This window comes from Lepidochelys kempii, chromosome 13 (assembly GCF_965140265.1).
Source record: "Lepidochelys kempii isolate rLepKem1 chromosome 13, rLepKem1.hap2, whole genome shotgun sequence".
In the NCBI taxonomy this organism is placed as follows: Eukaryota; Metazoa; Chordata; order Testudines; family Cheloniidae; genus Lepidochelys; species Lepidochelys kempii.
In genome coordinates this window covers 37,735,346-37,757,362 of record NC_133268.1, presented here as the reverse complement: position 1 = coordinate 37,757,362, position 22,017 = coordinate 37,735,346, and the positions used below count along the sequence as shown (strand labels likewise).

Sequence of the window (22,017 nt, the reverse complement as noted above, 5' to 3'; positions counted from 1 at the left end):
CCACCCCAGAGAGGGGACGTCAGAGCAAATTCCTTCTGCCCAGGGAGCGGGCCGGCAGCCTGAGGGGCCGGGCTCGTGGGGGCTGCGGGTCGGGAGTGAGGGGCACTGGCAGGGCGCGGGAGGGCAGGGCTGGGCATGGGGGGGGGACTGCAGGTCGGGAGTGAGGGGCACCGGCTGGGCAGGGGGGGGCAGGGCTGGGCATGGGGGCGCTGCAGGTCAGGAGTGAGGGGCACTGGCGGGGGGGGCAGGACTGGGCATGGGGGGGGACTGGGGGTCGGGAGTGAGGGGCACCAGCTGGGCAGGGAGGGGCTGCGGGTCAGGAGTGAGGGGCACCGGCAGGGCGTGGGGGGGCAGGGCTGGGCAGCGGGTCGGGAGGGGCACCGGCAGGGCGGGGGGGGGGCAGGACTGGGCATGGGGGGGACTGGGGGTCGGGAGTGAGGGGCACCGGCAGGGCGTGGGGGGGCTGCGGGACGGGAGGGGCACCAGCAGGGCAGGGAGGGCAGGGCTGGGCATGGGGGGGCTGCAGGTCGGGAGTGAGGGGCACCGGCAGGGCAGGGGGGGCAGGGCTGGGCATGGGGGGGCTGCAGGTCGGGAGTGAGGGGCACCGGCAGGGCGTGGGGGGGCAGGGCTGAGCTTGGGGGGGCTGCAGGTCGGGAGTGAGGGGCACTGGCAGGGCGTGGGGGGGCTGCAGGTCGGGAGTGAGGGGCGCACAATGACTCAATTCACACCAGGGCGTTTTTAACCTTTTATTTCTCAGGTCCAATAAATTATTGGCGGGCAGGGGAGGGGAAGGGGCGGGGCCAGCCCCTGCCAGCCAATCAGGCGAGGGTGATCTCCACCCGGGGCAGCAGTGCAGCCAGCTGGGATTGGGCGTCGGGGAGGGCGCCCAGGGGGTTCCCCTGCAGGGCCAGTAGGCGGAGCCTGGGGAAGGAGGCCAAAGGTCGGAGGTCGGAAGGTCGCTGGATGCCTGGGGGTGGGGAGTCAAGGAGGGTGCAATGGCTGGAGGGGCCCAACCCCCCGCCCCAGCCCTCCTCTGCCCCGCCCCTGCCCGCTGCCCGTGGGGGCTCCCTGCCCCATGGGGGCGGCTGGAGGATACGGTTGCTGCGGGCTGAGAACTCCTCCAGGCGGGGGAGGGGAGGCAGCCCCTCCAGGGTCTCGATCTGGTTCCCCTCCAGCTCCAGCACCTGGGGACAGAGAGAGTCAGAGACATGGGCCGCCCCTGGCCCGGACGCCTGGGTCCCTCCACCTGCTCCAGGGCCGTGGGGGGGCTAGCAGTGAGACTGGGGTAGGGGGGCTGGGGCCCTCATGGTTCCGGGGGCGGGGACAGTAGTTAGACTGGTGGAGGGGGTTGGGCGCCCGGACGCCTGGGTCCCTCCCCGCTCCGGGATCTCTCACCTCGAGGCAGCGCAGCATGGCCAGGGTGGGAGGGAGGCGGCGCAGCCGGTTCCCCGCCAGGTTCAGGTGGGTGATGAGCGGCAGCTGCTCCAGGTGGCAGAGGACGGTCAGTCCCTGGGGGGCAGAGAGAGCTGGAGGGAGGGGGTCTCTGCTCCTCAGCGCCACGCACCTACGTGGCCCCGCCCTCTCTTCCTCCACCTCATCTGGCTCCACCCACCCCTGCTGCCCCCTCCTGCACATTCAGCCTCCTGGCTCCACTCCCTGCATTTCTGGCCCCGCCCCTTCTCCTAGCTCCACCCCATCCCCTGCTCCTTCTCCTCCCCTAGCTCCGCCTCTTGTATTAGCCACGCCCCCTGCTCCCTCTCATCCTGCCCACTTCCCACTTGGCCTCACCCATTCGTGCTTACCCCTCCATCAATCCTCTAGCTCCACCCCCTGCCTCTCCCTCTTCTCAGCTCCGCCCACTAGTCCTCTCTTGACCCCATGCTTTGTTCTCCCGTACCCGGCCGGACAGGTCCACCACCCTGGCCTCGGCGTACTCCATCCGCAGGATGCTGTTCTCCACAAGGAATCTGCTGCGCAGGTCGTCCAGATAGGCCGAGCGCATGGGGTCAGCGGCCTGGGGGTGGGGACAGAGGGACAGGGTGGAGGGGGCTGGGAAGAGCAGCTCAGAGCCCCCTCCCCCCAAGATTCCCCTTTCTCCTCCCCCCGCCCCTCACCTTCAAGGTGTCGAAGTAGCTGAGGGTCTCTCGTTCGTACACCAAGGGGTCCAGGGCCCGCATGAGGAGGATGATGGTGAGGAGACACCCTGTCGAGACAGAGAGAACCCAGGAGTCCTGGCATCCAGCCCTCCCCCCACACTAACCACCAGATCCTGCTCCCCTCCCAGAGCCAGGAGAGAACCCAGGTGTCCGGGAGGTACCTACACTTGTTCTCCGGCTCCAGGGCCTGCAGCTCCTTACAGGACTCCAGTTCTGACTGCAGCACGGTCGACTTCTCCACGGAGAGCTCGCATCTGGGGGGGTGGGGGGGAGGTTAGGGGGCCAGCCAGCACCTGAGATGGGTGGGGGCAGGGCCCATCCTGGGGGCGGGGGGGCTGCTCTGCACTCAAATGGGGGAGGCAGAGCTAGCTCTGACTACACACCTGTGGGGGGATGTTTTATTCAAGATACTCAAGGGATGGGGGCTACTGTGAAACAGGCACTTAAAGGGGGGGAGGCAACCCCCCAGTGGAAGGAGCCTATCCGCCTACACATAATCAGGAGGCGTGGTTTATCTGAGGGGCGGGTCTAGTCTTGAATGGAAAGGGACAGAGCTGCTCTGTAGGGAACGTATCAGGGAGGCAGGGCTACTTAGACAGCCTGGGGTAGGGCCCTTCTGAGTGGGGAGGGCCTGTCTAGAACATGCACACTAGGGAAAGGGGCTACTCTGCGAGGGGAGGAGCTTCTGGGGGAGTAGGCGGGACTTCCTGCCAGGGGGCGGGCCCTCTCAGAGGCAGATGACCCAGGGTGGGGGGAGGGGTCTCCTACCTGAACACCTGCTCCTCCGTGACGGAGTCCCGGCACCAGCCGTCGCTGCGGCCTTGGGGGCAGAGGCAGAGTGTCAGGGAGCTGGGGGGAGGATTTTTTTGGGGGGGCAGCTGTTGGGGTGGTGTATGGTTACCTTTGAAGAGGACACACTCCTTCTGGGACTCCCCGCCTGCCCACTGCACCCGGAAGGTGTGCTGGGGCCAGTGGTCGTTGAGGGCCGAGGCCGGCAGGTCGCACAGCTGGGTGGGGTGGGGGGGGTCAAGGAAAAAGGTTCTAGCCTCCCTCCCCTGCCAGAGAACCCAGGAGTCCTGGCTCCCAGCCCCCACTGCTCTAACCCACTAGACCCCACTCTCCACCCAGAGAGCCCAGGTTCCCGGCCACCATCCTCTTGCTCTAACCCACTAGATCCCACTCCCCGGAGAACCCAGGAGTCCTGGCTCCCAGCCCCTCCTCCCCCGGCTCTAACCCACTTGACTCCACTCCTCTCCTTGAGTGGGACGAGAACCCAGGCATCTGGGAGGATACCCACATGAGGCCGGGGCGGTTTCTCCCGTCGGGTGTGCGCCAATTCACTGCCAGGGGGGCCTCGTCTGCGAAGAGCAGCAGGTCGCAGGATCCTGGTGTCACCTGCCGGAGGAGAAGCTTGTGAGCCTCGGATTAGCACTGCCTCCCTCCGCCCCGGCTCATGGGTACTCACCACCACGGGCTGGGAGAAAGCCACCGCCAGCGAGGAGTCCTCTCGGCTCACGTAGACACACAGGATGGTCGGCTCCGGCTCAGCTGCAGGGAGAGAAGGGGGGTTAGTGTCATGGGACCAACTCCTGGAGTAACATTACTCAGTGCAGTGAGGTACTCAGGTACCTTCAGGGTATGCTTGAGAGGGGGGGATCCCCATGCATCACTGGATCATATCCTGAAGTAACGTTACTTAGTGCTTGAGTAGCAGCAGTACTTGGGTGCCATCTGGGGGAAATAGCATAGGAGTCTAGTGCCATTGGCCAATTCCCTGCAGTAACGTTACTGAGAACTTGAGTATCCTCCGTGCTATCCGGGCCGTGGGGCACTGTTAGGGTATGCTCGGGGAGATCTTAAAGACTCGTATAATACTCCAGTATCATTGCACAATGCCCTGGAGTAACTCAGGGTTACAATGTCACCAGTGCTCTCAGGTTACTCGGGTACCATCTTGGTATACTTTGGGGGAGGAATCTGCATGCATCACACAGCACTTGGGTCAAACGGACAACACCCTACAGTGACGTTGCTCGCCAGTACTAAACAGTACTCCGGTACCATCAGGAGACATTTTCATGGATCAAGCGGTACTCGAGTACCAGTAGAGCAAACTCTGGAGCAATATTACTCAGCACTTGAGTAAAACCAGTACCACACAGTACTCAGATAACATCAAGAGGCGTTTTGAGGAAGCAGCCCTGCTGTACCAAGCAGTATTCAAATACATCACAGCGAACACTCACCTACGCTCTAGGACAATACTACATAGTACTCAGGTATCTCATTGAACTCTGGGGACGTAGCAGATTTCATACAATACTTGTGTAATAGCTGCATTCTCCCCCAGGCTGGTATTACTATTCTGCACGAAGTACTGCGGTATCAATGCAGTATACCAGCCCTGGACAATGTAGTAACACTCTACTATACAGTAACTCCTCGCTAAACGCTGTAGTTATGTTCCTGAAAAATGCGACTTTAAGCGAAATGATGTTAAGCGAATCCAATTTTCCCATAAGAATTAATGTAAATGGGGGGGCTTAGGTTCCACGGACATTTTTTTTGCAGACAAAAGTCTCTCTCTATATATACACACACACATACATACACCGTATACGTTTTAAACAAACAATTGAATACTATCCACAGCAGTGCTGATTGTGAAGCTTGGTTGAGGTGGTGAAGTCAGAGGGTGGGATATTTCCCAGGAGATGCCTTGCTGCTAAATGATGAACTAGCACTCGGCTGAGCCGTCAAGGGTTAACATGTTGTTAACGTAGCCTCATACTCTACAAGGCGGCACAAAGGAGGGAGGGGAGACAGCATGGTGGAGAGAGACAGAGTATGTATGTGTGTGTGAGAGAGATGCGCATTGCCCCTTTAAGTAAGTACATTGCCTTTTTAAGTAGATCAGCAAGTTCAGACAGCAACTGCTGCCTGCAAGCTCCCTCCCTCGTGAGCCCTGTCGCATCCCCACCTCCCTGCTCTGTGGAGATGGGATACAGGAGCAGGGGGGAGGGGGACAATGTCAGGGTTCCCTCCTGACTCTGAACTCTAGGGTACAGATGTGGGGACCCCCAAGAAAGACCCCCTAAGCTTATTTCTACCAGCTTAGGGTAAAACTTCCCCAAGGCACAAACTCTTTGCCCTTGGAGGGTACGCTGCCACCATCAAGTGATTTAACAAAGAATCAGGGAAAGGACCACTTGGAGTTCCTATTCCCCCAAAATATTCCCCAAAGCCCTTATACACCTTTTCTGGGGAGGCTTGAGAATAATATCCTAACCAATTTACAAAGTGATCACAGACCCAAACCCCTGGGTCTTAGGACAATAGAGAAATCAGTTAGGCTCCTAAAAGAAACAGAACTTTATTAGAAAGAAAAAATGTAAAAGAAGCACCTCTGTAAAATTAGAAGGGAAGCTAATCTCACAGGGCAATCAGTTTTAAAACACAGAGGATTTCCCTTTGGGCAAAAACTTTAAAGTTACAAAAAGAAAACTAGGAATACACCTTGCTCTCAGCACAGAGAAAATCATAAGCCAAAACAAAAGTAAACCAACACATTTTCTTGCTAGTACTTACTAATTCAAATGGAGTTGGATTGCTTGCTTTCTTGATCTCTCTCCGGCAAGCACACAGAACAGACAGACAAAAGCCTTCCCCCCCCTCTCCCCAGATTTGAAAGTATCTTGTCCCTTATTGGTCCTTTTGGTCAGGTGCCCCCCAGGTTACCCGAGCTTCTTAACACTTTACAGGTAAAAGGATATTGTGCCTCTGGCCAGGAGGGATTTTATAGTACTGTATACAGGAAGGTTGTTACCCTTCCCTTTATATTTATGACACCCTGACATTAGCCCCCCCCACCCCGCACAGCAAGCAGGAGGCTCTGGGGAGCAGCTCCAAGGCAGAGGGCAGGAGCAGCTCAGGGCAGTGGGGGGAGGGACACCTGAACTGCCGGCAATTGGTAGCTTGCTGGGTGGCTGCAGCATAGGGAACTTAGGGGAGCTGATGGGGGGGCTGCCGGCCCCCCCTGGCTCCAAGTCCCCACCAGCTCCAATGGCTGCTCTCCCTGCAAGCAGTGGAGAATGCAGGCGGCTGCCAAAGAAGGTTATACAGGAGCATTGTGCAACTTTAAACGAGCCTGTTCCCTAACCGATCAGCAATGTGACAACGAAACATCGTTAACCGGGACGACGTTAAGGGAGGAGTTCCTGTACCTGGATACCACTGGACAATACGCCAGGGAGGGGTCTCCCAAGTACTCAGGCACCATGGGACAATTCTCCCTCATTAAGCAGTACTTGGGTATCAGCGGTCTACCCTTCACAAGGATATTTCCTTACCCCATACAATACTCGGGTATTAGCCGATTGTAATCCAGTGAGGAATTTAGTATTACAAACTACTTGAGTACTGCTGTACTATACTCCCGGGTGGTATTGCCCCAATGCACCCAGTACCTGGGTAACAATAGGAGATGTATACCACAGAATAGTATACTCAGGTATCATCCGGAGTACAGCCTAGTGGATCTCCTATCATCAGACAATACTCTCTCCTCGCTAAACAGGAGTTGTGTCTTGCTGGCCCATACCCTAAGGGATATGGCTTCCTTGCCCCATGCAGTACTCAGGCATCATGCAATCATACCCCTAGCACAAAAGAATACTCAGGCACCACTGGACTACACTCCAGGGGGGCGTTATCCTCCAGCATGCAGTAATTGGGCACCAATTACTTTGGGTGCGTAGTTGCGGGCTGTGCCCACAGTGTGAGGTACCACTGGGCTATACCCCAGACTGCTATTGTTGCTCACAGTACTTGGGTACCAATTGAGTATAGTCCAGAGTTGGTCTCTACAGCCAGGTACCTTGGATGATGCTCCAGATGGGATCTCTCAAGTACTCCGGCAGCATCACTCAACCCTCGGCTGGCCAGAAAGCGCCCAGGTATTATGGAATGCATCCCTGCCCCCTCCAGTACCGTTCTGGCCAGCAAGGAGGTGCCTACCTCTGCCCAGCAGCCAGCGATGGTAGAACCAGGCGCTCTGGTCATTGGGGTCGGTGAAGAAAGCATTTTGCACCAGCTCCAGCTCTGGCAGGGCAAGAGAAGAAAGGTGGGGGATGGGGCGTGGGGCCTTTCTCCTCTGGGAGGCGCCGGCCCCGGTCCGGGCCCAGGGCAGGGACAGGCTGGCTCAGGGGGGCCCAGAATGGGACATGGGGCCTGTCCCCCATAGAGGGTGCTGGCCCTCCCCATGAGCTGTCTGAGGCACAGTTGCTGCAGGGCGGGTTCCCAGGTGCCGTCCCTGTCTCTCCGGCTGGCGGCGCTCAGCTGGGGCAGTCGTGCCCAGGGCAGCAGGGAGCCAGGTGGGGCCAGTCCCTCCTCTGGCATGCGGAACCTGTCAGTGATGTCCCAACTGGGTCAAGCTTCCAGGAACGGCATCTCCGCCAAGTTCAGGGCAGGGCTCACTGATCTCTCTGAGCAGGTGAGGGCCTTCGCCATAAATGAATCCACCCCTGGGCTGGGCCACTGGCTGGCAAGGAACCCAGGAGTCCTGGCTCCCAGCCCGCTCACTCTACCTACTAGCCCCACTCCCCTCCCAGGGCCAGGAGAGAAACCAGGAGTTCTGCCTCCCAGCCTCCACCCCAAGACGGCAGAGGACCTAGCAGTCCTTGCTCCCAGGCCCCACGCCGAGATGGAGAGAGCGCCCAGGAGTCCTGGCTCCCAGCCCCCGCCCGGCGCCCTGACCTTTGAGCAGCACGGCCTCAGTGGGGCGGCCCGGCTGCCGGGGGTCAGGGTGCAGCTGGGGCAGTAGGCGGCTGCGGTAGTGCCAGGATGAATAGTTGGAGAAGTTGCGGGTGATGAGGTGGTCAGTGAAGCGCAGCTCGTCCGCGGCTGGCACCTGGGCGCGCTGCACCACGAAGCGCCGGTAATCCCAGCAGTGAACTGCGGGGACACCAGAGAGCGGGGGGTGAGAGATGCCGCATGCCCCCATGCCACCCCATGCCTCACACCACCCCAGCACCCGTGGGTGGTTTGGGGGTCAAGGTGCGGCTAGAGTTCAGAGGTTGGGGCAGTGGGATTCTGGGGGTTCAGGGGTGGATCCAGGATTAGAGGTAAAGGCAACAGGGTCTGGGGATTGATCTGGGGTCAGAAGTCAGGGGGGTTGGGAGTGGATCTGGGGTTGGAGCATATGTGGGTGGATCTGGGGTCAGAGGTCAGGTGAGGTTCAGAGGTGGATCTGGGGTCAGAGGTCAGAGCAGCGGGGTTCGGGGGTGGATCGGGGGTCAGAGGCCAGGGTGGTAGGGTTCAGGGGTGGATCCGGGGTCAGAAGTCTGGGGGTTTTCAGGGGGTGGATCTGGGGTCAAAGGCTGGAGTGGATCTAGGGTGAGGGCAACGGGGTTTGGGGTTGATCCGGGGTCAGGGCAGCAGGGTGGGTCCGGGGTCAGATATCAGAAGTGGATCTGTGGTCAGGGCAGGAGGGTCCAGGATGGATCTGGGGTTCAGGAGGATCCGGGGTTAGAGGTGGACCTGGGGTAAGAGGCTCAGGTGTGGATCTGGGGTCAGTGGCTGTGGGTTCAGGGTGGATTTGGGGTCAAAGGTCGAGGATTTGGGCAGGATCTGGGGTCAGAGGTCTGGGAGTTTCAGGGGGATCTGGGGGCAGAGGTCAGGGGTTTGAGGGTCAATCTATGGTCAGAGGTTTGGGGGCGGACCCGGGATGGATCCTGGGATAGACATCAGGAGGATCCAGGGGCAGAGGTCAGGTTTTTTGGGGCGGACCGGGGTGAAGGGATTTGGTGGGGATCTGGGGTCAGGGCTCCAGCTCACAGTTGCGCTCGTCACTCTCCAGGAACTTGGCGCACAGCTCCAGCTCACGGGCCCAGTCGGGGTGGGGGACGTGCCCCATCACCCAGCAGCGGTGGTGCCACGTCCCGTATGACTTGGGGTTCACCCGCAGGCAGGTCTCCAGGAACGAGAGCTCCCCGCGGCACAGTGACTGCGTCTCCTCTGGGGACCTGCCACAGGGGGTGGGTCAGAGCCAGGGACTCCCCTGGGGACCTGCCACAGGTGGGGGGTCAGAGCCAGGGACTCCCCCGGGGACCTGCCACTGTGGGGGGGTCTGAGTCAAGGATCCCCCCCAACCCGACCCCCCAGGGACCTACCACTGTGGGATCAGAGCCGGGGAGCCACCCGCAACCCCAACCCAACCCCCCTGGGGACCTGCCATGGGGAGGGTCAAAGCCAGGGACCCCCCAAACCACGCTCACTCCCATATGGACCCCAAGACTCCCCCTCTTCCAGGTTCTTTGTGACCCCCTGAACTACCCCCCTTCTCCTCACCTTTCCCCCCACCTCCAACCCCCTCTCTACCCCATATCCTCTATACCCCCCTTCTCCAACTCCCCCATCCCTTCCCCTTCATACCTTCCTTCCCTGCCCCTCTGGCCCCCTCCCCCTAGACTCCCCTCCAGACCCTCCCCCCATCCATCCTCCCCTCACCCCTCCCCCTCCAGGCGGAGGATGATCTCCCGGCGGAAGTTCCAGAGGGTGGCGAAGTCGGGGTTGACCCCCAAGATCTGATTGGTCAGCTCCAGCGCCTCTTTGTCCAGCTGCCCCATCTTCCTCTGGGGAGAAGAAAGGTCAGGGGTCAAAGGTCATGCCACGACCCTGTCTGGAGCCACCGTATCTCGCCCAGCAAAGGATCAAGAGGTCGGGGTCACCATTCACGTCAATGTCCCTCCCGCAGTGGGGGGAAATGTCAGAAGTGCTGAGGTCAGAGGTCAAAGGGCAACTAGTCTACCCACCCATGCCAACAATTGACCAACAGACGGGGTCAAGGGTCACCTGATCACATCTGCCTCTGATCAAGGGTCAAAGGCCAGGAGCCAAAGGGCGTAACGTCATGACCACTCATGAGCCAGAAGAAGGTCAAGGGTCAACATTGACCCAATTCTTCAACCTCAGCTATCTCCAGTCACCCAATTGGAGTACAGCAGTGTCAAAGGTCATCCTAGAAAGGTTAAAGGCCACCAAGCACATAACTGCTTCTGGCCCAGAGGGGAACAGTCAGGGGCCAAGAGTCATACACTCATCCAACCATTTCCAACAGAGGTCAAAGGTTGCCATGCACCTTAACTACTCATGCCTCTGAGGGGAAGAGTTTTGGGGGTGACAAACAACATCAATGAGCCAAGGACAAAGGTCAGAGACACCCCACAAACCAGGGAGGAAGATGTCAAGTCAAAGTTCACTCTGACCAGGAGGGATCCAGGCTAAGGGGGCACTGGGTCAAGGGTATCACGCACCCCACCCATTGGGAAAAAGGTCAAGGTTCAAAGGTCAGCATGCTCCCCAATCACCCATGATGGGGAAGGCCAGGGTTCAAGGATCACTGTGCAACCAATCCAAATAAGGCATAGCGTAAGGGGTCAAAGGTTACAGCACAGACCACGCAGAGTGAGGGAAAGGCCATGGGATCAGAGGTCAATGTGTAGTGACCGATCATAACGGTCAAAGCTCATACTGCGCTCCAGGAAGCAAGGCTGAGCGCAAGGGTCAGGGGTGAAAGGTCAGCAGGAAGCCGGCTCCCCCCACTCGTGCCCAGCCTTTGGGGCACAGGGCATGCTCCCGACCCATCTCACCTTCTCAAAGATGGCAGTTGTGGCGGCTACATATTGACGTAGCTTCTTCTCCCGCTCCAGGCGCTTGGCCTCAGCCTGCTCCTCCGTTGTCTTCACCTTCAGACGGCCGTGCTGGGGGGGGTCCGGGGGGGACGACTGTGTAAATGGGGAGGGGTGGCTGCTGCCCCAGGCCTTCACGCCGTGCTCCCCACCCAGGTGCATTATGGGATTGAGCAAGGGCAGGTGTCGGGGCCACGCGATTTCACCCACAACCCTGAATATGTAAACCAGATCCCGTGGGGCAATTCTAGGGGGCAGGGACACCCCTGGGGGGGTAGCAGTAATCCCCTGGGAGGTCACTGGGGACTGCCCCTCTATTGGGCACGGGGCCAGGAACCCAGGCATGCAGCGCCCCTGGGGTTGTGTGCACAAGAAGTCCGGTTACCCCAGGGCAGTAACTGGGGAGTGGGGACTCGGATCACCCCCCGAGGGGGCAACGGGTGGGGGCTGGGGTAGCCGACGGGACCCCACTCACCATGGCGACTCAGCTGTGGGGGGGAGGGGGCCAAAGGCAGGAATCAGGGTCCCGACTCTGAACCTACTGGATCTAAAGGAGAGGAGAGGTGAGGGTTAGGGGGGATCCCCGACCCATCCCAAACTCAGGGAACCCAGGGCCGCGTGCACAAGGAGGACCCAGGCGTCCGAGGCTGCGTGCACAAGGACCCAGGTGTCCGGGGGGAGGGGGGGGCAGTGGGTTCACACTGCCGCTCATGCTAACCCCAGATCATGTCCCCAGGTGCATTCTGGGATTGAGTCAGAGTAGCCACTGGGCCAGGCCATTGCATGCCCCCCACCCGCCTGCTTAGCCCCGCCCCAGGGGCGCTGAACCCGGAGGCGTCCCCCCCTTGATACGGATTCTGAGGTCTCCCCCCGCCCAGTACACGGAATGGTCTCTCCCAGGGAAACTGGCCAGCTCCCAATGCGGCGATACCAACCTGCGGAGGGCCACGGGGGCCGGGCGGGCTGCACCAAGATGCCCCGAAAGTGCGGGCGAGGGGCAGGAGTGAGATGGACCCGTCCGGTGGGCTGCGCGCAGGGCTCCTGCGGGCAATACCAACCACCGCTCACAGAGAGGGGAGAGTCAGCTGGGACTCTACCATCCCTCTTTCCCTGCACAGAGCATAGAGAACAGCCCGCCAAGCAGGAGAGAATGTCTCCATTCTTAAAGGGGCTGCTTCACTCTTAAAGGGGCCGGTTTTGAGTAAATGTTGGGCGGGGAGAAAGTTTCAAAACTTTCATGGGGTCTAGTTGGTTGGTGCGTGAAACTAGGGCCCAGGACTTCTGGGTTCTATCCCCAGTTCTGGGAGGGGAGTGCGGTCTAGTGGTTAGAGCAGAGGGCTGGGAGCCAGGACTCCTCGGTTCAATGCCAGCTTGGGGAGGGGAGTGGGGGCCAGTGGGTTGGGGTCCTGGGTTCTGCTCCCCGTCTGGCCCTGACACTCTGAGCCAGGCTGAGTGTTCAGGCCGAATGCACCCTAATTGCTTTCGGTGGGTGTTGGCGTCCCAACTGGGAGGGGAATTGTGAGTCACACACGGCCGGGAAGCCTGTCCCGTTGGCACCAGCCCAGCATTCCCCAGTATCCTCTCATACCCGGACACCTGGGTTCCTCCCCGTCTGCCCCGGGGAATGCCGACTCCCCACGCACAGTCAGTGTTGGTTGCCCAGGTAGGTATGTAGATGTGACGCATTAGCTTTGCACAGCCAATGCAGTAAAGGCTGGGTGATGTCAGAGACCAGAGTCATTCAGGTGCTCCCAGGGCACACGGGGCGTGGCTGTGGGTCCCTGTGGGGCTCGGGGTCCCGGCCCTGTCCCGCCTCTCGGGACAGTTTTTGACCAGAACGCCTGGTCGAAAAGGGACCCAGGTGGCTCCAAAGGGGGCCCCGGGGCTAAGGCAGGGTCCCTAGCTCCACGTGGCTCCTGGAAGCAGCTGTCAGGTCCCAGCGGCCAGGGAGGCTCCATATGCTGCCCCCTCCCCAAGGGCTCGCTCCACAGCTCCCATTGGCTGGTGCCTGTGGGTGCGAGGGCACCATGTGGAGCCTCCCTGGCGGCCACTTCTGGGAGCCGCGGTAAGTGTTGCCTGGACCCTGAACCCCCCCCTCCCCCAGTCCATAGCTCCCTCCTGCACCCAAACTCCCTCCACCCTGCACCCCAACCCCCTGCCCCAGTCCATAGCTCCCTCCTGCACCCAAACTCCCTCCACCCTGCACCCCAACCCCCGCCCCCTGCACCCCAACCCCCTCACCCCCGGCCCGACCCCAGAGCCTGCACCCGCAGCCGGAGCCCTCACCCCCGGCTCTCCAACCCCAGCCCAGCGCCCCCCCAGCCCAGCGCCCCCTCCTGCACCCCAGCCCCGTCGTCTCTGGCCGGAGCCCAGATCCCGCACCCCTGCCCCAGCCCGGTGAAACTGGGCGAGGGCGGGGGGAGAGCGAAGGCTAGAGGGAGGGCGATGGAGCGGGCGGGGGCGGGGGCGGGGCCTAGGGCGGGGGGCGGGGCAGCGCGTTCTGGTTTGTCTCACGAGACAGTTGACAAGCGGAGCTCAGGCCCCGCCCCGAGCCATAGGACATGGGTCTAGCGTGCGGGGCATGCCGGGACAGGGGCGGGGCTGGGCGCGGGGTATGCCGGGACGGGGGTGGGACTGGGCGCGGGGCATGCCGGGGTAGCCGAGCCCCTCTCGCGGGATCCACGTGCGCTCCGGGCTCGGCTATGGCGGACCCGCCCCGAGGCGGCGGCGATGGGCGCAAGCGGCGGCGGGCCGGGTCGGACCCCTCCGGGCTGGGGGCGCGGCCCCGCCTGGATCCCGACGCCGCGGGCTACTTCCGCCGGGCCGCCGAGAGCCTCCGTGCCGGGCTGGGGCCGGGCAGCGAGCGGGGTGAGTGGGGTCCCTGCGGCGTGCGCGGCGCTGCACGTGTCTCACTGTGCCCCCCCCCCCCGGTCTGTTCGTCACCAAGGCGCTGGAGGAGGCGACGGGGGTAGTGGGGTCGCTGCGGGGTGCGCGGCGCTGTACGTCTCACTTTGTTCTTCCCCACCTGCCCCCCAGATCTGTTCGTCACCAACGTGTTGGAGGAGGCAGTGGGCTCCGCGCTGCCCCTGGCTCTGGACCCCTCTGGCTCCCTGCTGCTCCAGGCCCTGCTGCCCGAGGCCTCGCCCACCCAGCTGGCCCAGCTCCTGTGCCCCCTGCTGCCCGCCCTGCGCCAGGCCGCCTGCCACCCCTGTGGAGCCCACGTTCTGGAGGCTGCCCTGCTCCGGGCTCCCCGGCTGCTGGGACGGGAGGATGCTGGGACGCTGGAGGAGCTGGTGCTGCAGCTGGGGCGGGCTGTGAGAGAGGAGCTGGGGACCTTTGCCCGGGACCCCCATGCCAGCTTTGTGGTGAGGACCATGCTGCAGGTACTTGGGGGGGTCCGTGTCGGCTCTGATGCGGCCCGGGGGCTCTCGGGGACAGGTGAGTATCGATCAGGGCCGGTGTCATTTCCACACACCACCACTGGTGGGTACTGTTGCGGGGGACGGGACTGGGGCACTGGGCAGCAGGATGGAGGCACTGGGCAGGGAGGATGAGGAGGCAGGTGGAGAATCAAGAGGAGGTAGAGACTGGAGGAAGCAGATTGGGGGATTGTGGGGGAAAGGACCTGGGGGGCAGGGAGAGAGAACAAACATGGGGGGGGCACATTATGATGGGGCAGGCGACAAGGGACTCAGTAGCGGGGAGATGTACAGCAGCTGCGGGGGACAGTGGGGTCCAGGTGGGAAGGGGAGGTTGTGAGGGGGAAGGTAAGATGGGACCTGTTATGTGTGTGGGGGTTTGAGACTGAGAAGAGGGGTGGCAGGATGCCCCACAGAGATGTGAGGGGTATGAGGGTCCAGCACAGGGGGGTGTAGAAAGAATGGGGGAACTGATCCTCCGCATCCCTGGCCTTTCATGTTTCTGCCCTCTGAATATCCAGTGGTCGTGAGTTCCACGGGTTAACGACTCACTGTATCGTCCCCTTCGCTGCCTGATGCTCCCATTCATCCTGCTCTTCCTATCTTGCCCCTCCAGGGCTCCCTGCTCTACGGAAGAAACGGGCCAAAGCCGAGAGCGAGGGGCCGGTGGAGTTTGAGGTCCCGGACTCGTTCCTGGCCCTCCTGCAGGAGTTCATTGCTGCTTTCCAGGAGAACATTGCAGGTGAGCTGACCCCAGCGTCCCCCATGGGATTGGGAGCACCCCTGCCACCGCTGGCACTCCTACCCCGCTCCCCACAGTGCCCCCTGCTGGGAGAGGCCAGGGCTACAGTTGCTGGAGGCGTCCCCCCCCCACTCACCCTGTCCATCTGTCCCCTGCCCAGAGTTCATCACCCACAGAGTCGCCAGCCTCTGCCTGCAGGTGGCGCTGGAGGTTTTGCACAGGAAGCTGCCGGAGGCCTGCGCTGAGCTGTGCAGCTCTGTGATTGGCTACTTGAGCTCGCGGAATCCCTCTGCTGGATGCAGGTGAGCCTTCTGATTGGCTATGGCCATGAGGGCTCTGATTGGCTATGGGACTATTTGGGTAGGCTCTGATTGGGTGTGGAGGTGGGGATGGTTCTGGGGGGTGCTTAGTGTGGTGGGGGGGGTTGGGCAGGTGGCTTGTGATTGGCTGTGGGATGAGTATGTCCTCCCCTCCTCAGAGTAGTGGGTACTTCCTGATTGGCTGGATGGTAGGCTTGGGAACATGCGATTGGCTGTGGGTTGGACCCATTTTGATTGGCCATGGGGGAATGGTGTGTGGCTTGGTAAGGTGGCTGCTTTCTACTTGGGTCGGTGGGTTGTGATTGGCTGAGTTGAGGTCAGGTGCTTTTTGATTGGTCAGGAATGGAGTCCAACAAGTTGTGATTGGCTACAAGGTGTGTCAGGATGGGGCACAGAGGCTGCTTTCTCATTGGTCAGCAGCTGTCTTAGGTGGGTTGTGGATGGCTAGAAGCTGGCTGTGTAGTTTTTTGTTTGGTCAGGAGAAGGGCAAGTGGGCTGTGATGGGTGATCTGGTTCTGGTTTGTAATTGTGCCTACCTGGATCATGATTGGCTGAGGCTGTGAGCAGCTGCTTTCACATTCGCCAGAAACTGAGCCAGATGGCTGGTGATTGGCTGTGCGTGGGATGGCAGTACTCTAATTGGTTGTGAGGTGGTTGGGGGATTGGCTAACGCCCCCTCCATCCCTGCAGCCCCCTGCTGGTGTTCCTGAAGGACCCGGTCTGCAGCCGAGTGCTGGACAAGGTGCTGGAGGTGTCGGAGCGGCGGGCGCTGCGGGCGCTGTACCGCCAGCACTTCCGGGGCCAGCTGCGGGCGCTGGCGGGCCACGGGGTGGCCAACTTCACCCTCCAGCGCCTCATCGGGGCTGCGCCCCCCAAGCTGGTCAGTGGGGCCACAGGGGCTGGTGGGGAGTGGGGTGGAGGGGTAGGGAGGGGTAGAGGGGAGTGAATGGGGGGTCATATGGAGGGAGGTTGGACCTGATGGGGGGCAGCCAGTGGGTGGGGCTTGACCACGCCCCCTGATGCCCCCTCTGTTCCCTCCCAGCTCGGGAAGGTGCTGGCGGAGTTGGGCCCGGGGCTGGAGGAGGTGCTGGCCCAGGGGCACACGGGCGTGGCCACGGCGCTGCTGGGAGCCTGCCGGCGGTGTGGGGCTGGCCAGCAGGAGGTGCTGCAGCTGCTCATGGAGGTGAGTGGCCGCCCTCCCCCCGCTCCTGCTCCTCTCCTCCCTCGCCTGGTTCTCATCTCAGGCTCCCCCTTCCTGCCCACAGGCCTTCCACTGCTGGGAGCCCCCCACCCGGCGGGTGGCCTGCGCCCCCCTCTTCGCTTCCTTGCTGCCCTACGAGGTGTACTATGCCCTGGGGGAGGGGCAGGAGGTACAGCCCCCCCTGGAAGAGCAGGTGAGTATGGGGAAAGATGGGGGGGCAGGGGTCACTCCCCTGGGCAGTGATCAAGCGGCAGTGGTGGAGTTGTGGGGGGCTGGGCTGGCTCTCGGAGGGACTGGGTTATAAGGGGAGGAGGGAAACCGGGGAGGGGGTGGATTACTGCTGGAGCAGTGACTGGAGGGTGGGGGCTGGCTGGAATGCTCTCCCCCCTTCTCTCTCAGCCGGATCCCCCACCTGCCCTGGCCTCGGTTTCCCTCCATGGCTCCCTGCTGCTCCAGCACCTGCTGCACTTCGACGACCCCTCCCCCGTGCTGCGCAGCCTGGCCGCCCTCCCCCCCGGTGACCTGGTGACCCTGGCCTGCAGCCCTGCCGGCAGCCATGTCTATGACGCCCTCCTGGCCAGCCCTTCCGTGCCCCGCAAGCCCAGGCGCAAGGTGCTGCGTGGGCTCCAGGTGAGTGCAGGGCTGGGGGCACTGTTGTGGGGAAGCTTGCAGCACCCGGGCTACGCATTTGACTCTCCTCCCTTGTCCTCAGGGTCACTACGTGTCTCTGGCTTGCAACAAACACGGGAGTAGAGTCCTGGACGCCATCTGGAGCCGGGCCACCCTGCCAGCCAAGAGACAGATTGCTCAGGAACTGGGTAGGAGCTCCCTTTCCCTCCCATCACCCCAGTTCCAACCCTAGCTTCTCTCCCCACCCTGGCGTCCCGGTTGAATCCCAGTTTAGGCCAGTCCATCCTAATCCCTGGACTGGATATAGGATCCTTGATCTCTTCCTGTCCTGTTAAAAGCACCCGTGCCCCACCCATCTCTCACCCCACTCCATCTGTTCCCCCAGCCGAGCAGGAGACGCAACTGCGTAATGACCCCTTTGGGCACCATTTGGTGCGGAACTTCGCCCTGACCCATTTCCTGAAGCGCCGGCGAGACTGGGACCGGCACCAAGAGGCGGAGACCAAGCGCAAGGAGCTGTTCGCTGAGATTCTGGAGGACTGAACGCTGGGGGGTGGCAGTGGGATTGCTGAAGGAACCCTTCTGGCTCCCGGAGAGACTCGCCTTCCAACCATAGAGATCCTGGAGGACTGAATACCAGAGTGGGTGCTGCCCCCATCTACTTCTACCCATAGAGATTGTGGAAGATGAGGGGGTGCTGTGGCGTTTTTATGCCTTTCTTGGCTCCTAACCATAGAGACTGTGGGGGACTGAGTACCAGAAGGAGTGCTGTGTGGGGGTGTTATGCTCTCATCTGCTTCTGACAAGAGGGGCTGGAGGACTGAATACCAGAGGGGATGCTGTAGGCTTCTTTATGTCCCTGTTGACTCCTAACCATAGAGATCCTGGAGCACTGAATGCCAGATGTCCCTGTTGGCGCTTAACCATAGAGAGATTGGAGGACTGACTGGGGGGGTGTTTGTGTTGGGGTCCTTGCCCCTACCCACCATTTGTTCTGAACCATAGAGATCCTGGAGGACTCACCCCCACTAGGGGCTGCTCTGGACTCCCTTTCTCCCTCTTGTCTGCTCCCAACTGCCCGGAGGGGGGTACAGCCCTGATTTTCTAGGAAGGTTTCTCTTTCCCTACATGCTGTGCTGCGTGTTCAGTGTGTGTGGGGGCGGTTAGTCAGTAGGGGGACTCTCGTGCCCGAGACAGCCCCCTTCGCCCCACGGTAACCCTCCTATCCCCTTAGCTGCCCCCCCTTCGGCTCCTGTTCTTGCCTGGAAAGAGAGGGGGACTAGAAATGGACTAAAATCGCCTTTTTATTGTAATAGCAGCAGCTCCGCGGGTGCACTGAGTTCACCGGGACGGGGTAGGGATGGGGCCGGGCCCAGGCCTCAGTCTTCATAGTGGCTGAGCCGGGCGGGCTGGTGCCAGGTCTCCACCCCCTCCAGGAGGCGCCGGATGTAACTGGAGGCTCCCAGCAGCAGCTGCCCCATTCCCTGCATCACGGCCGAGGCCACTCGCAACACCTCCCTGCGGGGGGGAGAAGGGGGTGAGAGGTGGTGCTGCCTGGGGGGGGGGGCGGGGGGCTCCAAATTTGTGCCGCCCCTGCCTTGCCCAATGGGCGATGTCCTGGGGTGGGAAGGGGGAGCGACCTCACAGGGTGGGAGGCGCTGTGGGGGGTGGGGTGGGTGGCCTGCTCTGCCAGCAGAGGGTTGGGGGGGGCAGAGGCAAGGGGGCCCTGTTCATGGGGGGGGCTGCTGTGGGATGGGGTGCCTGCTGGTGGGGGAGGGATCAGGGGGGAGTGCAGGGGGAGCAGGGCGGGGTCCCTGCCAGTGGGGGGTGCTGGGGAGATCGGGCTGGAGGGGGGGCTCTCACCCACCTCAGCACCTTCTTGGGGCCCAGGCATTTGAAGTCGCAGCTCATGGAGTAGAGCCCGTAGAACGTGGCCTTCACGTTGAGGCTCCCGAAGAGGTCGCGGGGGCCCAGCTTGTAGACGTCGAAGGTGATGCGGGCGATGTCCTGCCCCTGGCGCGGCCGATCCCGGCTCCACCTGTAGGCCTGGGCCCCTCCCTGTGGCACAGTGGAGTCAGGGGGCGAGGGGACCCCCGGCGGCCCCCCAACTCCCGGCCAACCACTGGTACTGTAGGGGTGGGGCTAGTGATGTCAGCACTCCCTGCACCCTGGGTGGGCCACTTCCATTAGCTCCACCCCTTAGCTGTAGTGATGTCACCCCCTGAGTTCTGGCCACACCCCTTGGGGTAGTGATGTCAGAATCCCCCCTCCAGCTCTGGCCATGCCCTTTCACTTCCCCCCCCCCAAAGTCCACTCCATTCCCAGGATCCCTCCCCCCCCTTTGTCCACCTCCCTCTGTGGGGCTCCCCTGCCCCAGGGGGGTGAGCGGTGCCCATCCCCCTTTGCTGCCCCTGGGGCAGGATCCTGGGGTGGGGAGGGAAGTTGGGTGGGGGTGTGCATATGGGGTATCTCACCTGTGGGGGCAAGATGAGTGCGCTATGGGGTTGGGTATCACTGGGGTGCTGTATCTAGGGCTTGGGGGTATATGGGGAGGATCTTGGGGAAGGGCATTGTGGGTGGGGGGGCTCAGGTGTCCTATGGGTGGGGTATCATCTTGGGCAGGTGTGATGTGTGTCTCATGGGGTGGAGGAGGGCCTGGGGGGGGGGTCTTCCGGGGGTGTGTATGTGCATAGGGAGTTTCTCTTTGTAGGGATGTGGGGGATCTCACTTTGGGAGGGGGGTGTCTCTCCTGTGTGTGCTGTATGGGGGGGTGTCTCTCCGTGGAGAGGGTGAATTGGGGGTTCCCCTGCAGAGCTGTATGGGGGGCAGGATGGGTGGTGGGTCTGTGTGTGTGTGTGTGGGTCAGGGCAGGTGGGGTCTCCCCTGGAGGTGTATGTGGGGGGGTGTCTCCTTAGGGGACGTACTGGGTTGGTGTGTTGAGCATCTCCCCTGTAGGGGGACGGGGGACCAGGGTGTGTGTGGGGGCTTATGGGGTCTCCATTGTGGGGGTTGGGGTGTGTTTGTGGGGTCTCCCCTGCAGGGTCTGGAGGGCAGGGCTGGGCTCACTCACCCGTGGGGGGCTCCAGCTCTGCCCGGGGCCCAGCAGCATCAGGGCCGTGTCGGGGGGCAGCGCCTGGAAAAAGGCCTCGCTCTCCACTGCCGTCCCGTCCTCCTCCAGCACGAGCCCTGCCAGCCCCGCCACCAGCAGTGCCTCCATCGCCTGGGGGGGCAGAGTGGTGAGGGGGGGCACCCTGAGTGTGGGGGGGAAGCAATGAGGGGTGTAGGGCACAGGAGCAGCGGGTGGATGGGGGAGCAGGAAAGGGGTGGGAGCAGTGAGGAGTCAGTGTGGTGAGCAGGGGATGGGGGAGCAAGGAGCTGTAGGGGGGAGCAGGTGGGGGGAGGGGAGCAGGAAGGTGGGGGTGGCTCAGCTTGGCCACCAGGTCCTGCAGGTTGCTGAGGGGGGGGGGGGCGGGAGGAGGAGCAGGCTGGCTGTTGGGGGACAGTGGGGCAGGGCTGGGTGAGCTGCAGCAGGGTGGGCCTGGGGGAGTGGGGTTAGGGGAGCATGGGGGGCTGAGGGTGAGCGAGTGGGGGTCGGGGGAGTGAGGGGAGCGAGGAGGTCTGGGGGTAGCAGGGTGGGGGAGTTGGGGTAACAAGGAGTTAGGTGGGGTCAGGGGGAGTGGTGAGGGTCTGGGGGAGCGAGGCAGTCAGGGGTAGCAGTGTGGGATAGTTGGGGGAGGGGAAGCAGGGGGTATCAGTGGGGGTAATATGGCAGGTCGGGGTGGCAGGGTGGGGGAGTTGGGAGTGGAGGGAGTATGGGGAGGTCGGGGGGGGGAGAGGGAGGGATGTAGTCAGGGGTACTAGGGGGAGCATGGGGGGGGCTCACCTTGGCCAGCAGCTCCTGCAGGGTCCCGGCCATCAACCCTGTGCGGCCCCCCCGCCGGTGGTCACAGACACGGAAGGGCCGTTGCGGGGGGGCACGGGGGGCCAAGACCCGACGGGTCAGCTCCGAGCCAGCGCTGGACACCGACCTGGGGGATGAGGGGGTGAGTGGGGGGCACTGTCCTGGGGTGGGACAACATGTGGGGTGAGGGGGTGCTTGGGGTGGGGCAGACAATTCTCATGGTTGAGGGGGTGGGGGACCCACTGTCCTACTGGTGGGATATGGAGGGGGTCGGGGGGTCCAATGTCCTGTTCTGGGGTACCATTCCTGGGGGCACAGGCTACCTCTCGGGGTCCTAGAAACCATTCTCCTTGGGGGGGGGCAGGAGGCGAGAGCTCACCCCCATGGAGGGAGGGGGGAGAAACCATTCCCTTGCTGGGGGGCTTCTTCTGTGGGGTGGGTCAGGCGGGGACACACCAATGGGGGGTGTCAGGGTGGAATGGCCCATTCCTCGGGGTAGGTGGAGTTGACACCCTATGTCGTGGGGGAGGGGCCCTCCAGTTTGGGGGGTCTGAGCCCACTCACTGCAGCAGGGAGGAGGGGGCCAGGGCGCTGATGTAGTCCATGGCGTTAGCAGGGTTTGGGGGGGTCCTTGTCCTAGGGGTCAGGGCGTCTGTCCGGCGTTAGGCTCCCCGTCCATCCGCCGCCAGCCAGCCTGGACTCTGGACTCCACAGCTCAGAGGCGGGGAGGGGGGAGGGTGACACATAGCGGGGAGGGGGGCAAACTCCAAGGTCCCCCAGGGCAGGGCGGGGAGGGAGGTGGGTACTGGGACAGGAAGTGAGGTCACCACCACCAGTGATGTGTTAGACCCCCACAGCTCCCCCTTGTGCTATAAGGGGAGAAACTGAGGCACAGCTGGGGATGGAACAGGGGCGTCCTGGCTCCCAGACCCGCCCCCCCTTTAACCACCAGCCCCCACTC

The 22,017-nt window shown here is 62.3% G+C and overlaps 3 protein-coding genes across 10 annotated transcripts; 1 reads left to right on the top strand and 2 right to left on the bottom strand.

Annotated features, from left to right (window-relative positions):
* Positions 1-733: 733 nt before the first annotated feature.
* On the bottom strand, positions 734-12,019 carry RABGGTA (Rab geranylgeranyltransferase subunit alpha). Of its 6 annotated transcripts, none has more exons than XM_073308614.1 (16): positions 11,779-12,018; positions 11,319-11,390; positions 10,805-10,939; positions 9,663-9,787; positions 8,991-9,178; positions 7,911-8,108; positions 7,173-7,256; positions 3,622-3,704; positions 3,450-3,551; positions 3,058-3,163; positions 2,925-2,976; positions 2,322-2,410; positions 2,115-2,203; positions 1,898-2,014; positions 1,396-1,509; positions 734-1,184 (listed from the first exon to the last, which is right to left on the bottom strand). In XM_073308614.1, exons 2-16 carry the CDS (start codon positions 11,319-11,321, stop codon positions 819-821), a joined length of 1,851 nt encoding a protein of 616 aa, XP_073164715.1. In that variant the 5' UTR covers positions 11,322-11,390; positions 11,779-12,018; the 3' UTR covers positions 734-818. The 6 variants fall into 6 exon arrangements, with proteins under 6 accessions (XP_073164715.1, XP_073164716.1, XP_073164714.1 ...); XM_073308615.1 differs by having other exon boundaries at positions 10,805-10,915; positions 11,779-12,017; XM_073308613.1 differs by having other exon boundaries at positions 734-967; positions 1,097-1,184; positions 10,805-11,390; positions 11,779-12,015.
* Positions 12,020-13,475: 1,456 nt separating this feature from the next.
* NOP9 (NOP9 nucleolar protein) lies at positions 13,476-18,441 on the top strand. 2 transcript variants are annotated; one of them, XM_073308606.1, is made up of 10 exons: positions 13,476-13,711; positions 13,880-14,281; positions 14,879-15,004; positions 15,165-15,306; positions 16,015-16,204; positions 16,367-16,507; positions 16,590-16,718; positions 16,925-17,155; positions 17,238-17,343; positions 17,541-18,441. In XM_073308606.1, exons 1-10 carry the CDS (start codon positions 13,546-13,548, stop codon positions 17,696-17,698), a joined length of 1,791 nt encoding a protein of 596 aa, XP_073164707.1. In that variant the 5' UTR covers positions 13,476-13,545; the 3' UTR covers positions 17,699-18,441. The 2 variants fall into 2 exon arrangements, with proteins under 2 accessions (XP_073164707.1, XP_073164708.1); XM_073308607.1 differs by lacking the exon at positions 16,925-17,155.
* On the bottom strand, positions 18,442-21,787 carry CIDEB (cell death inducing DFFA like effector b). Of its 2 annotated transcripts, none has more exons than XM_073308608.1 (5): positions 21,621-21,787; positions 21,039-21,183; positions 20,226-20,406; positions 19,023-19,213; positions 18,442-18,673 (listed from the first exon to the last, which is right to left on the bottom strand). In XM_073308608.1, exons 1-5 carry the CDS (start codon positions 21,659-21,661, stop codon positions 18,542-18,544), a joined length of 690 nt encoding a protein of 229 aa, XP_073164709.1. In that variant the 5' UTR covers positions 21,662-21,787; the 3' UTR covers positions 18,442-18,541. The 2 variants fall into 2 exon arrangements, with proteins under 2 accessions (XP_073164709.1, XP_073164710.1); XM_073308609.1 differs by having other exon boundaries at positions 20,226-20,375; positions 21,621-21,785.
* Between the last annotated feature and the right edge of the window lie 230 nt (positions 21,788-22,017).